Below are 15432 nucleotides of genomic sequence, written 5' to 3'. Positions count from 1 at the left end.
CTTTGAAGTTAGTGTTTAACTCTCCTCAGTCTTGATGATTGGTGTTCTAAATCTGTTATATAAATTCAGTAGGAAAGGAAATACTAAATGGTAAAGCAAAGGTATCAAAACAGTTAAAAAGAAAGGCAAATTCTGGTTCTCTTTAATCTAAAATGTGATCAAAGTGCAGTATTGATTACTGTGATTTATAATACACAACTTGAATGTCTGTGCTTGTGCCTCTTATTTTCCATTTAGCTTGGGTGAATGTACTTTATGTTGACTGCTATACAGTTCAGTTGGACTAAGTGATTTTGGGCATAAACTTTGTGAGACATTAGTAAAATGGGCAATTTTCACAGATGATTTCGAGTAGGAAAAGCAAAAGTGGTATCAATTTGAATGGCTCTTTTCAATGTTTTAGATACTCAATAGAAGCAGAGTGTTACTTTTAACTTAATTATTAGTAATTTGCAGGTGTTTGATAAAAGGTAAGACTACATAATTTGGATAATCTTTGATGAATAAGTCTGTGTATATAGGGCTTTTCACTTAGATATGAGAATTCTTTAGAATAAAATGTTTTTGTTGTAAAGATTTCTAAACAGTTGCTGGCTTAGCTGTGTTTCATCCAAAGGTTAATAGTGGGGAGAAGGTAGTAGATTGGTTGGTTTGCTTCAAGAAAAGAGCTTTTAATTGAACATTGCACATGATAGAAAATTGTATGTGTTAAGCTTTTATGTGTAACCACATCATCCTTTTTTCTGGCAATGTTTTTAGCCCATTGTTCTGGGGCCTGTGGTTGTATGAGGTGGTGTTGATTTTTTCTGGTATAAAAGTCCACTTCTAGTGCAGGTTAACGTGCAGTGGATTACCGACTTTGGTTTAGTGAAGTGAGCACTTTTGTTAAGCCAGTACTCACTCAGTTGTATACTGGATGTTTTGGGTTTGGTTGGTGGGTTTGTTTCAGGTTTTTTTAAGATAACTTAAACAAGGATGTTACTTTAAGCTCTTTGGTCTTGAAATTGACACTGTCAAGATCACTTGCTGCTTATGGGTAAATGAATCTGGGCCTGTAACTTGTGAAATTTGGAGAGTTTGTGTCTTTGCTTCTGACATGCAAACTCAAGATCTCCCCTTAGTGTGCCTTTACCAAGGCTCTCCGAAGTGAAAGCAGGTTATGTAGGTTAGAAAGGAGTGTCTCAAAACAACTCCATGTAATTACATGTTCAGTTGAGGTAATTATTCTTTACAGTAAGTTAGAGCACAGTATAGACAGCAAAAAATGTTGCTTCCCTAAGGAAGACAGTGTTTTGTGGGGTTTGGGGCAAGGGGGAGAGGTGTGTGACTGTGATGTCATGATTATGTAGGCACTAGTGTATGGACTACAGACACTGACGATTTTAAGTTTGTATTCTGGGGTTTCTATTTCTCAGGCATTGGTTATTCTACTATTTATTCTTCTTTGCTTAGACATTTCTTCTTTCCGTGTGCTTTTTATGCTCATTTAGAAAATATTCTCAGCAGAGATGTTAACAAATTCAAAAAACATCAGCAATTCCTAGCTTATGAAGTATAATTATGGGCCTGATAAGGTGTTCAAAAGAATAACCAAGATGGTAAAGTGGGATTGTTTGCTATGCACAGAAGAATCCTGTTAAAGAATGTTGTGAGCAGGAAAAATCCAGAGTAACCAGTAGCTGGAGTTCTTTATTTAGTAAAGAAGGTTTCAAGAATTAGGACTGGTGAGTGCACTGATTAAAGCAACATCCTTCTGAGAGCAGAAGGAACGTTTTCTCTGCTCTCATATTAAGTATCTGTAAAGCCTGCTTCTGTGCCATATGAGAAAGTTTTGCTTAGTGTGAAGTGTATTTACTGAATGCAGAATATTCGGAAAAGCTGCTAAAATCTGAGGAGCCTGTACTGTGCACATGCAAACAGTAGTCTCTTATCTGTGTGCATCATCTCTCTTCCAATCCTCCCCATCCTTCACAGCCTTTCATCTTGACAGAACTAGGGTAATCCTGTTTCAAGTCAGGATATGTGTTTGTCTGACATAAATGCTGATGTATGCTAAATTTCAGGCTTTGGCCTTTAGGTCTGTGAGAGCACAGCACAAAGAAAAAGTGTCTGTCAGTTTATGTCTGATCGTCTCTTTTCCTTTGTAGCAGAATGTTACTGTTAGGGGATTTTGAGTACAAAAGGCTTTTGGCTAAATTGACATATTAACCCTGAAAAAGGCACTTGGCAGTGCAAATTGCAGCTGTAATAGTTGATTATGGCTTACATGTGATTAATTAATAGAGCTTCACAAGAAATGCTGGTCAGTCATTAATTTTAATCCCTTCTAGAATACAGTCATCTGAGAGAATCCAAATGCCATATTACAAGTAAAAGCTATATATAAGTGAATGTGTTAACAGATTTTTTTTTTACCTTTTTTGTTCTGATTCTGATTTTGCTTAAAATGGAATATGGTTGTTAATTCCATTCAAAGAATGGCATTTAATCTGATACCTTTTTTTTACCTTGCATTACAAACCTGTCTTAATTACCAGTTTCTCATTGGTCCTTCATTTTCATGCTGTTGCAACTGTTGGTGAATTTTGCATATGAGTGCTTGGAGCATTTGTCAGTATGAATTCTTGTGTTTTGAAAACAGATGTAGAGTAACTAGTGAATGTTCTTTCTGCAGTACTTGATTATTTACAGAATATTCTGTTTTAAAGATGGGGACACCAGTGCAACAGAGAGTGGTGATGAGGTTCCTGTGGAACTGTATACGGCTTATCAACACACACCAACGACAATTACTTTAACTGCTACAAGAGTTACAAAAGTCAATGATAAGAAGAGGAAAAAAAGTGGAGAGAAAGAACAGAACATAGCAAAATGTAAAAAGGTAAGTGAATGTAATTTCTCTTATTACTTTGTGCTATAAATTATAGCTATGTGACATTTCTTACCAAGAGACACCGAATTAAAAATAAGGCTATTTTACTACCTGCTTTTAGCTTGAAATCTCTTAGTCTGTAGTAAATGATAGTCTTCCTGCTTGCCTGACTCCCATGACTCCTCCTTATTTCAAGTTAATATGTCCTGCCTGGGCATGTTCAGTTTTATAATTTAAGGAGAATCTCACCACAGGAATTGCATTTACTGGACCATTTGAAATAGTTAGAGGTGGTGCAGAACAGGCTTTGGGTTACCTGAAGAAAAATTCCTTGGAAGTCTTCATTTGTGGTGGTTTCAAGTACAGAAATGTTTGCCATCAGTTGTCCTGATATGACTCCATTTATTTGAGTAGAAATTATGTGGAAGTGTGCTGTCAGAAAGCTAGCTGCTAAACTAATGAGAGTAGAAAAATACTGACATTATGCCGTTTAGCTACAGATGTATAAATATGTGAAGTATAATATGTGAAGACAAAACATTTGTGAAGAAGTAAAGTACACGGAACTTCCTAAATAAGTGGTTTTCGTAGTTAATTTCCTTAGCTTGGATGGGAATTATGCCCTTTAAAACTTCAAAGTCAGAATAAGTTATTGATGTCTTTTTAGAAGTTCTTAGTAAAATGTTTCCTTTTGATTGAATAATTCTCAATGCAAATCTATTGCCGTGTATTCTTCTGTTACTTCGGATATTTTGGTTTGGATTCTGAAATTCTGGAGAATCGAATTGTAACATGAGAGAAAGGTAGAGGTATCAGATTGCTGTACACTTAGGTAGGAATGCTGAATGGTTTTGAAAATACATTTTGTGAGCTGTAACCTCTTACCTTCTTGAGATTTCAGCATAGTTTGGTCTGTTTTCATCTTTCATGTTTAATTGCAAAGTTGTTAATTCATTAATAGGTTTTCAATTCCTTAAGAGATTTTGTATTTTCTCCAGTGAATATGAATATCTTATTTTTTTTTCCAGGCATTTCGAGAAGGATCCAGGAAATCTTCAAGAGTAAAGGTAATGTGATTTTGTTTGGGTTTTGTTCCCGACCTTAACTGTACACTACTTAAATAATAAACATGAAGAGTATAATTGGGGCTATACACTTAAGAACTATAATACTCTCTTCTTGGTAACTAATATATTACGTATGCATCACACTGATTTTAAATTAAGGTATGAGCACTATGTCTTTGTCCTGCAAAATTAACTAAAATAATTAGTGCAAATTTTTATTCCAAGAGCCAGTGGATTAATTGGGGCTCATGTGTGCTATGCAAGGGAGTAAAATTGAGTGAACACCTCATTTGAATTTAGTGGCTCCAGCTTTTCATAATTGTTTAGCAGTGAAATAATGAAATAACTATATTGAATGAAAGCTAAGTTAGTGATTGTGCTCTTTCAAACCTCCATCTACACCTGGTGGGACTCCTATATATCTGGCAGGATTTTATTCACTGGTACTGGCATAGTCTGAGGGAATCATAATGGGATGTCTGCTTTGTAAGATTTAAATGTTACAGCAGTCTTTTAAATTCTCTGTGACATAAAAATGTGCATGGTGTGAGAACTAGATATTTCCATAGTTCATTCATTCTTGGAATATATAAAAACAAGTGGGATGCAATTTATGCTTCAAATGTGTAATATGTGCCTTGGGAGCAGTGAAGATGGAATTGGGGAAGAAAAATCTCTAATTTTGTGGGTTTTTTTTAATATGGTGCTTGTAAGGTTCCATTGTTTTTTCATGGTTGTCTTAGCATTACACCTTTGAAATGCTGTTCGTGTGTATGGTTTTCTTCATGCACAAAAGAAATGTAACCAGGTAAATTGAATTGCTGAACTACTTGTGTTTTATTAATGTTTAATAGTGTCTCTGCTCAGGTGGATAGAAAAGGGAGCGTTGGCTGGCTGCTGCTGTCCGTAAGGAGCTTTGGTTGGCTGCAGCCTGGCTGCTGCTTGTGAGGTCTGGAGGTACAATGGCACTTTCTTTAAAAGTGAAAGGATCTGAAGCACTGCAGAAAGAAATCGTATAGTGAGGAGCAGTTAAGGAGAGAAAAATTTTATGTGTAAAGACTGTAACATTAGAGTCGCAACCTTAATGTAGCAGGTGTACAATTAGTTACGTTTAGTAAGTTATGCAGCAGAAGAAAAGATACAGCATGATCTTTGAAGTTGAAAGGGGAAAATCAAGTCTGTGTATTACAGGATAAAAGCTGGAGTTCTCTATATTTGCATATGTTCACAAAAGTTGAGTGGGCAGGGAGATCTGACCCTCCAACTCCTGCACTTAGCTTCGTGATGCAGTGCAGTTGTGGGAGGAAACAATGTCACTCTCCATTCTCATCCCACTAAGAGCAGGAATCACTTTTGAGGAGGGAAAATATTCCTGAACTTGGGTAACACTTACTCAGTAATAAAATTCTTGAAAGGACAAATGTAATGGGACTGAATTTAACTCAATGTTTTTAAGTAATACAAATTTTTATACCAGACTTGCTAAAAAACTCAATCCACAAATCAGTGGCATACCTTTGCCCTTCATTTTGTGTCTTGTTGTAGAATTTTTCTTTTTATATCTTGCCTTCTAATATCTGGTCACTTACTTCAATTTTTAGGGCTCAGCTCCAGAGATTGATCCTACTGACAGTTCAAACTTTGGATGGGAAACTAAAATCAAGGCATGGATGGATCGTTATGAAGAAGCAAATAATAACCAATACAGTGAAGGTGTCCAGAGGGAGGCACAAAAAATAGCTCTCAGATTAGGCAATGGAAATGACAAAAAAGAAGTCAGCACCAGCAATCTGATTTTCAAACCTCCGGTAGAGGTAATGAGCTGTGCCTTGTTGTGTTACTGCATGCTGTGTTTGTGCCGTGACATTAGATGCCTTAAAAAAGCCCCAAGCAGCCAAAAAAACCCCAAACCAAACCCAAAAAAAAAAAAAAAAAAAAAAAAAAAAACAAAAAAACGTCCCAGGAAAAAAACACATAAAATGGACTTCGCATTCACTTTCTGTTCCTTATCTCACCAGATTTGAGCATCAGAATTTTAACATATTTTTCAGATTTTTTTTACATTCTGTACCACCCCAGTTATGTTTACATTTGCATATCATTTATCCTAAAAAAGTAGCTAAGGTGTTAGTCTCACCCTGGACATTGGGTTGCCCTTAGACAGTCTCTTGACACACAGTCAGCTTTAGTCAACTTTGCTGCTGTTTCTCTCTGAGGGATACCTGGCGTGGTTAGAGTAGAAAGAACCATTGAAACAGAATTAATTTTTCTCCCCTACTATGTATATCAAGGTATTCATTGCCTACATTTTTCTTAAGGTGTGGTAAGTGTTCTGGATGTTCATGGGTGGTGTTTCTGATACTTATTCTTTTTAACTCATGATCCTGTAATTTCTAGTTTATGAAGAAATTGTGCAATGCCTTTTTCTAGCCTTATTTATCAGAAACTTACCAGTTACTTACAGGCTTAAAATCAGAGCCATGTAAAAAACGTAGCATTTTGTAGCAGAAATCTTGAGGAGTAGTTACGGTAGCAGATTAATGGAAGCATCTTTGCTTCTTTTTCTCAAAGACCATCATGGCATATGGGACACCCTCCTTAGAGGAATATCCCTACTTACAGAGCCTTTTGCCTACATAGAGGCTACTTCCTTTTTCATTGGTGATGACAGTTATGAGAGGTGTGAGTTCACTAATTGCCAGGGTATGTATTGGTTTTAATTAAAGCCATCCTTCCATCTAAAGATATGAAAATGAATTTGGAAACTCTGTCAGGATTCTTTTTTTTTTTTTTTCAGTTATTATGTTAGTTCCCTGTTCTGCTTTTTCTTTAATGAGTTGTGAATGTTGTTTTATGTCTGCATGTTTTGTTTTGTTTTGTTCAAAGGAATTGAAGCTTTTTGAAAGAGTTGTGCAAAACAATGCAGCAATGCATCCTAGTCGTGGTGAGAGTTAAGTGCACTAAAGGCTATAGTGCTTGAATTGTAAGAACATGAATATATTGGTTTTCAGCCGTGTCCTGGAGAGCTAGGTCCAAAGCATTGCTTGTATCTAAATTGATAACTAGTGCTAGTTATTACTAACTAGTAAATTGATTACTAGTGCTAGGTGAGCAGGACAGTTTGGTCAGTTCAGTCTGGAAGTTGAATTACTAAAAGAAGGGGCTTCTTTAGTTCAGATAAAATTGTTTAATAGTTGTGAAAGTCTGGTATTAATAATAATGGAAAAATGGTAGAAAGTGAAAATTCATAAATGAATCTATGTCTTTACAGAGTTATGTGCAAAAAAACAAGAAAATTTTAAAGGCTGCCAAAGACTTGCCTCCCGATGCACTTATTATTGAATACAGAGGAAAGTTCATGCTGAGAGAACAATTTGAAGCTAATGGATATTTCTTTAAAAGGTTTGTTCATTCTTAATGTTTCAGTAAAGTAATTGTTAAAATGGTGTTTGCAAACTGTTGCTTCAAGTACAAGTGGATCTTAGTTACCAGCGGTGTCTTGTATTTTACTTTGTCTTATTAAAAGTAGTGACAGCTGGAACCTTTTCTGTCCCTTTCTCTTCTGGATATCCTTACAGATTTGTTCAGGAGATAGTTTTCTCTTTTTTGTTCCTCCCTGATTACGGGATTCCTGCATGCTCAGTTGGGTAGTTGTGCACCTTAAACCAGAAAATAGACAGGTTCTGCCATCCTGAAGTAATTAATATATTAATGGTAAAGGCTTTATCTTTTGTGAGAGAAATTGATTTTAAGTTCACGAGGCTGAGAATGAAATTTGGCACAGCTTAGCTTGGGGCCTGTGTTTTACTGCCAGAGTTAATTTACTGAGCTGTGTGTGACTGCTTCCTTCTTCCTGTGGATTGGTTTTGATGCTGCCACTAACTGTGTCAACACACGTACTCGGGAATTTGCCGAAGGCCTGTTGGAGGAGATAGAACACCCAGCTTTTGCTCAGTGAAGATAGAAGGGTTGGTTCCTTGGCACTTGGAATAGCAGAACTTAAAGCATGACTTCACGCAGTATTTGGAGGCCCCTTTCCTTCAGGAGGGTTGGTGCTAGTGATGCTGCAGGTGTTAGGGATGTGGTGGTCTTAATTCCTTTAAAATTATTCTATGTGGTATATAAATTTCTGAGTTTCATTTTGGGGCCTGTTATGAACAAAGTTTAAGAAATTTGAAAAACTTAGCTGTTTGTCTTCCATGTCTAGTGCTTGCTCTGTTAATGTTCTCCATGTAGATCCTATGCATATGATACGGGGCTGTAACTCCATCTTGAGGTATTCTGAGAATATATGTGGGGAATGTACCTGCTAAAATCATGAAGCTTAAATACAAACATGCCATTCTTAGATTAACCTCCAAATTTGGCATATTGTGCCAATCATGATGTTACAAAGCTGACCAATAAGGAAAATAAGCACTGTTTAGCTTCTTCAAAAGTGATTAATTTCCCAGTTTTCTTGTGTGTTTTTCAGGCCATACCCATTTGTTTTGTTTTACTCCAAATTCCATGGGCTAGAAATGTGTGTTGATGCAAGGACATTTGGAAATGAAGCTCGGTTTATCAGGCGTTCGTGTACACCAAATGCAGAGGTGAGCACATTTGGAAAGTTAAACTAGGTTTTATTCATTTAGGAATCTCCTTTTCCTTGAGGTTCCTGATAATTTGAGCAATCCCTACAATTTTTATACAAGAACTTGTAAGTAATTCATGATAATATAGTAACATTCTCTTGACTATAGGTGAGGCATGTAATTGAAGATGGAACAATTCATCTTTATATTTACTCCATCCATAACATTCCAAAGGGAGCAGAGATTACCATAGCATTTGATTTCGATTATGGAAATTGGTAAGTATTTGAGAATGCTGTTCTAAAATACATCTAATGCTCATTAAGTTACTTTGCAATTCAGAATGGTTTTGTATCATTTACTTTCTTGTGTGTTTTAATAACACAAGGCTCCATTGTATTTACAGTGAGCAATGTGTGCATGGGCAGAGTTGTGTATTTTTATTACTGCATTTCTGTGGCCTGCTCTTAAGGCAGCTTGGATGCAGTGCTGTGCTGCGCAGAATGTCTTTGCTACTTGACCTGAACTGTGTATGACCACAGAGCATGTGTAGTAATCAGCATGGGTACAGAGTATCTCCAGGTACTGGGCACTGTTAAGAGTTGTAGACATACTTCTTCTAAAAATACACAGTAGTTGTGTTTAGTACCTGACAGCCTGTTTCAGTTGAAGAAGTTTGAATTTCGAGTGTAGCTTAAAATTGTGCAAAGTGACTCTGAGTTTGGTGTGCTCGTGCTGTAAATCATGTCTGCCATCTTTGCATATAAAATGAACTCTCTGACTTCATGCACCTGTTTGTTTTGTGTTGGTTGTATTTCCACCTAGGATTATACTCAGGTTTTAGATGTCTTTTGTCCTTCAAGCAGAATGCTAACCTTGAATTTAAGAGAATTCTCTGTGGCAGAGCTAAAGCATTAACCAGTAGATAAGGTTTTTGAGTTACAGTAGTGTTGTATATTGTGGTGAAAACTTGAGTCACCTGCATTTTAATATGGTTGGTTTGCATTGTAGCAGATGTTTAATGTGAAATATCAGTGATTTAGTATTGAAGGGTTTAATTGCTGTACAACCTAATCAAATATGCCTTCTTGCATTTAATTACTTGCAGTAAATACAAAGTGGATTGTGCTTGCCTCAAAGAAAATCCTGAGTGTCCAGTTCTCAGACGTTCTGAGCCTACAGAAAACATCAATACTGGATATGAAACTAGAAGGAAAAAAGGAAAGAAAGAGAAAGATGCTACAAGAGAAAAGGAGACTCAAAATCAGAACATCACATTGGATTGTGAAGGAGCAGCCACCAAAATGAAAATTGCAGATAATAAACAGAGGAAACTCTCTCCCCTCAGGCTGTCTATTTCCAATAATCAGGTACTGACACAGAGATGCTCAGAAATAAAAAAATTAACTAGTCACTGAAAAACAATGTGGAGATTTATCAGAAGTCAGAATGATGGATAAGCTGTTCAGAATTTTATATATTATTTTCAGTTTTCTTTAATATTCAGTTGCAATTAAAGGTATGTTGGACCTTTTTCCTCTGAATGTCTTTGTGACTCTCTGATGTGAAGGCCTCATGTCATGGTTTCAGTAGCTCCCAGTCCATCCTGAAGTGCCTTTTGGTTAATATGCCCGTGTTACTCAGAAGTATTTTCAATATAGCAGTATATAGCCCTGCTCTTAAAACAGAACTGCAACCCAGAATACTGAGTGTTGACTGCAGCTCCATTTGTAATGGAGCTCTGCAGCTCTGTGTTTAATTCAGCTGGGAGGAGGAAAGTGTGTTTTGAAACTAAATGTGTGGGTAGTATGGCAAAGCTACCTAGTGATGTACTGTGATAGTAAATTTTAAATTAGTCTTTTTTTGAATATGTCAGTTTGAAAGACTTGTTGGGAGGGGTCCATGACATAAATTACTAATTTTGTGGAGCAGCTATTAAAGATAACTCTTCAACATTTTCAATTCAAGATTGTTACCTTAGTAAGTATCTACTTTTTTTCATTTTGAGGGTGATGGTGATGATTTTTTTTATATATGATGGTTTTTTTTGATGATGATTTAGGGGCAGAGAAAAGGGAGTTGTTCTGGAAGGGAACAATTCCTAGTTCTTTTAACATTATTTTAGGACTGAAGGAAATAAAGTAAAAATGAGCATACTGACACCCAGGTTTCCTAAGATGATAAATAGCTTAAAAATGCCTGGAAGTCCAGGAGGTGTGCATGTGACTTGCAGATTATGGTCTCCAGAGAGGTAGTATTTCAACTTTCTCATCTTGAGAGCGATTTTTGATCAAAAGTGATTTTTGATTTGTGTTTTGCGTCATGTTTTCAAGAAGTGATAGCTGGTATGTGGAATCTTCTCCCGATCTTTTAATGTAATATACAGTGCTTATATAGAACATTCACAGGAGAACTTGTATTGTTTTTCAAAATTGAAGAGTAGGAATTGTGGGAAGAATAAAGCTGTTAAAAGTATGTTTACATTTTCCCATACACTTTCTTTATGGTAGCATCATATATATCACCCCAGGAAAAAACCTACTAATTGCCTGGTTTCTATGTTCAGATATGTATTTTAGGACAAGCTTTCTATCTTTGTCTAGTCCTTTATGTAAAAGTAAAATTGCATATAGGACTAGTGAACACTTAATTAGTTTCAAAGTTATGCTTTCATGCTTGTTTTTTCTTTCAAAACAGAAAACCATTGTTAGTTAGGTAGCTTTTGTGTTGCCATATGATGTGGTACCATCATTAGATTATGTAGTGAATATTCAAATGGAAAATGTAACTTCAGTTGACTATACTTCAGAGCAGAGTAAAACTTCAGTGAAATTGATAACATTTACTTTGGCATTCATTCTATTTCACTAAAAGTAATACTTTTTTGTGAGTGTTTAATATAAAGCTCCTAACTATTTAACTGATTATAAAGTGGTTAGAGTAGTGGCCATTGTTAGTGCCCAAAAGTTTCCTTTGTTTCGAAGGTTTAATTTTGATACTACTGTTTGCTTGGTGGGATGAGGGAGTGGGGATGGAACACTTTTCATCCTGATTTGTTGGTTTGGTTACTTCTGATCTAATGATCTGAGGATTCTTAGTTTTGTGTTAGTTTAGTTAGCTGTCTTAGCTTTTAGTTCACTCTAATTTGCAAGAGGAGTAGAACTTCTGTAAAACAGTAATTTCCATCTTGCAGGAGCCAGATTTTATTGATGATATAGAAGAAAAAACTCCCATTAGCAATGAAGTGGAAATGGAATCGGAGGAGCAGATTGCAGAAAGGAAAAGGAAGATGGTAAGTTGGGCAGCAAGTAGCTGCCTAAAAGGCATCATTAAGGCTTAGTGACACCTGCTCTTCCCATGCTGATTGCTGCCTTTTTGTGGGCTTGTACAATCTGCACATGTGCAAAGTCATATCCTTATATGAACTTGTCCTTAAAATGCAAGGCTTGCTTATTTGAGAGGAGTTCATCTGGGTTCATTGCTGCATTCTGACAAAAATCTGCTTTTATCTTCAATTGTATTTAATTTTTTAGTGTCTTTAGATGATTTCTGCAATGCCTGTTTTAGATCTCATTATTTGCTTTATTATTGCTTGTGATTTGTAATGGCCATTTTTATAGCTAGCATTGGGAATCAAGATTTTCCCCTATTGTATTTGAATTCCCTACTTGAATAAAAAGTCTCAGAAATCCTCATTTTTGGATTTTGGTAGAACAGTGTTAATAAAAGTAGCATCTTAAAATCTGCTTTTTTTTTTTTTGTTAATTATTAAAAAAATGAAGCAAGTTCTTAAATTCAAAGTAGGATTTTCTTGTTTGTCCAGCTGGTTTGGATGCAAGTCTTTCTTCATAAGTCTATTATTTGCAGTGATTGTAACATGTCCCTTTAATCTGAGCTTCTGCTGAACTTGATCTTCATGTCAGACATATACTGAACATGTTTAGAAGTACTTAAAAAATAGGAGCGAGAGTAATTACATATTTTTATATATTAAAGATTTTGACTAAAATTGATCATGATTATTGTTAAATCCATCAGACAAGAGAAGAACGGAAAATGGAAGCTATCCTGCAAGCTTTTGCCCGACTAGAAAAAAGAGAAAAAAGAAGAGAACAGGCTTTGGAAAGAATCAGCACAGCAAAAACGGAGGTTAAATCAGAATGCAAGGAAGCACAGATTCTCAATGATGCTGAATTTATTCAGGTAGTGTTCTGGAGCTTTATTTTAAAGCTAGCTTTTAACATTGCATATTTTGTCAGTTTGGATGCAGAGCTGCATGTTAAGATGTATGAAATTTTTCTTTTTTCCTCTGAACTCAGATATATGTAATGAAAAAGTTCTTTGACATTGCATTTTATTAGCTCCTGATTTTTTTCCAGATAAGATACATATAGAATTATTTAATGAAGAATTTCAGTTACATGAATTTATGCAAACATACACACACACCAGCTGTGTAATTTAGTCTGTCTTTGAAGTTCAGGATAGAAGCATTTATCAGTGTTGACTTTAGCCACAGGAGGTGACTGTCCTTAGTCACCCTCTCTAACTAATAGAGAACAATTTATTTCTTCATTGGGTTTTTCAGGAACACATAGTATTATAATCTTTCTGTTATTTTAAAGGAAATGAGTTTGTAAAGTCTGGGTTTTTTCTGAGTTCTTGCAGCTGATACTTAATGTTTTGTAAATGGTTTTTAACTCTGTTAATGGATGCTTCTGAGTTTGCAAATATTCATATAATGATTCTCAGTCCAGGTTGTTTCCCTGAGCTATGTGTGTCAGCATTCTCTTAAGTACATTTTGTGACAAATCTAAACACCTAGCAAACTATGAATTGCCAAAAGAATATTGGTCTGCAAGACATCATGATATAAGCAGTTGATTTCTAGCTTCTGGATGAATCAATGTCAGTTCTTACACAGATCTGTCATGATCTGACTGGTGATGGGTGTGTGTGAACACTATTGATTGGGAGGAAACTACGGGAAATCCTGTCATTTGCCTTCAAGGAGAGAATTTTTGTGGTTCTGACAACAAAAATGAGATTGAGACTTTTTGGACTTTCTTCTGTAAAATAAGAGGGAACTGACTTTTTTTTCCTAAGAAAGATAAGTAGCTCTAAACTTGTATGGGATCTGTTTTCTTGACTTCTGTCTTGTCCCAGGAACCGGCAAAAGAAGAAACTGCCACCAAGCCCACCCCAGCCAAAGTTAATAGAGCTAAACAGAGAAAAAGCTTCTCCCGGAGTAGAACTCACATTGGACAGCAGCGCAGGCGACACAGGACGGTCAGCATGTGTTCAGATATCCAGCCCTCCTCTCCTGATGTGGAAGTAACTTCACAGCATAACGAAACTGAGAATGCAGCACTGGTAGCTGAGCCTGAAACAGAAACTGTTGTTACAGAAATGGTTCCTGAAACAGAAGCTCCAGCACTTAGTAAATGCCCTACAAAGTATCCGAAAACAAAGAAGGTAAGTCTCTTGAGGGATGGGGAAAAGATGGACCTTAACAGAGATTTTAAAAACTATAGGCTGCTTCATCAGTGTGCAACTGCATGTATGGGGTTTTTTTAAAATGTTTACTCATTTATTGTAAAATCACCAATGTATAGTCACTCATTGGTAATACATTAAAATATATGTAACATCATTTGGTGGAAGTTAGTTTGGATTTTAGACACTTCCAAAATACATCTTCAGAGCAATTTTGGAATAGAATGTTTTCTAAATGAGCTTTCTAAATGGATTGAAATAATATACATAACCAAAATATAATTAAAGCTAAATTTAAAGAAAAACCCAAGGAAATACAAGTTGCCTTTCTTTTTTGTCCATTGTATGCTTCAGATAGCAAGCAGGACCTCCAAGGAACTCACTAACTCCTAGTACTTCTCAGATATCTGTTCTGAAGTCAGTGGATCTAAACACCCTGAATGTGTATGTGCATGTCTGGAGGGAAAATTCTTTGCTGTTTAATGCTTTGCTTTTAAATTTTTTTCCATTAGCCTGCATTGCAAAAAAGTTGTATGAAATGGCACTGTATTAAAAGACACTAAGAAATCTTAAATCTGCAAGTGCAACTAAAGCAGTACAGCTTTCTGCTTTAAACTTTGCAGGACGCATTAAAAAGTATTTGTAGTGTGATTTACAAGAAGTCCTGAAAATTTTAATCAGTGGGGGAAAAGTGGGGGGAAAGTCATAGGTCAAAACTTTCTGTCAAAAGAAAAATAACAATTTTAAGATGGTTTTTTATCTTAAATCCCCAAACATAATTTAGATTATTTCTTTCCAAAATGTACTTGAGTCATTCTGTAACACTGCCTTTTTGCATCACTATTACATTCTTTTGAGGGGGAACACTTCTTCCTTTCTTGCCTGTTGCATAGCAGAAAAGAAGGAAGATATTCTTAATACTCTGAAACAGCAAAAAAGTGCAGTAAAATTCAGGCTTCAGGTATCTGTGAAATGTCTTTGCATTGCATCCAGTGTACCCTAAGTGTAGAGAAGGTCTTGCTTTAAAAATTAATAAAATAAAAATGGATTTTTAAAAGACAAAATGTATTAGGATAATTTGTGTTAAAGCCTTAATGTCATACTACTATTATTCAATGTTCCATGTCCTTAATTTTGAATCACTGTAAAATCCAGGAGATTAGTTTATCTGTTAACAGAAACTAAAATCTACTGGCATATTTTTTTTAAATATGAATTTTTAAAATACTGAACTAGCTAGGAAAGACTAGCCTTTTTAGACCAGTGTGTCTTTGTATTAAATTACACCACATTTACTACTACAGTTGAAGAGTGTTGAAGGCAACTGCCTGACATGTTGACTGAGGCACAGTCCTGACAGTATGGAAATCTGATGAGGGGCTTCTTTAACTTTGCTGTTAATGTTACACTATTTCTCCTCAGC

The 15432-nt window shown here is 35.8% G+C and overlaps 1 protein-coding gene across 4 annotated transcripts in view; it reads left to right on the top strand.

Annotated features, from left to right (window-relative positions):
- KMT2E (lysine methyltransferase 2E (inactive)) overlaps nt 1–15432 on the top strand; it is a 56971-nt gene that overhangs the window by 29434 nt on the left and 12105 nt on the right. For all 4 annotated transcript variants that reach the window (XM_053977832.1, XM_053977828.1, XM_053977830.1 and 1 more), the window contains 10 exons: nt 2709–2881; nt 3901–3939; nt 5541–5753; nt 7211–7341; nt 8414–8531; nt 8682–8791; nt 9622–9883; nt 11707–11805; nt 12552–12716; nt 13680–13988. In XM_053977832.1, coding sequence (XP_053833807.1) covers nt 2709–2881; nt 3901–3939; nt 5541–5753; nt 7211–7341; nt 8414–8531; nt 8682–8791; nt 9622–9883; nt 11707–11805; nt 12552–12716; nt 13680–13988 — 1619 coding nt within the window. The remainder of the gene's footprint in view (nt 1–2708; nt 2882–3900; nt 3940–5540; nt 5754–7210; nt 7342–8413; nt 8532–8681; nt 8792–9621; nt 9884–11706; nt 11806–12551; nt 12717–13679; nt 13989–15432) is intronic.

Source organism: Vidua macroura, chromosome 5, assembly GCF_024509145.1.
Source record: "Vidua macroura isolate BioBank_ID:100142 chromosome 5, ASM2450914v1, whole genome shotgun sequence".
In the NCBI taxonomy this organism is placed as follows: Eukaryota; Metazoa; Chordata; class Aves; order Passeriformes; family Viduidae; genus Vidua; species Vidua macroura.
Note: the sequence above shows the minus strand (reverse complement) of the source record. Positions and strands in the feature narration are given on the sequence as shown.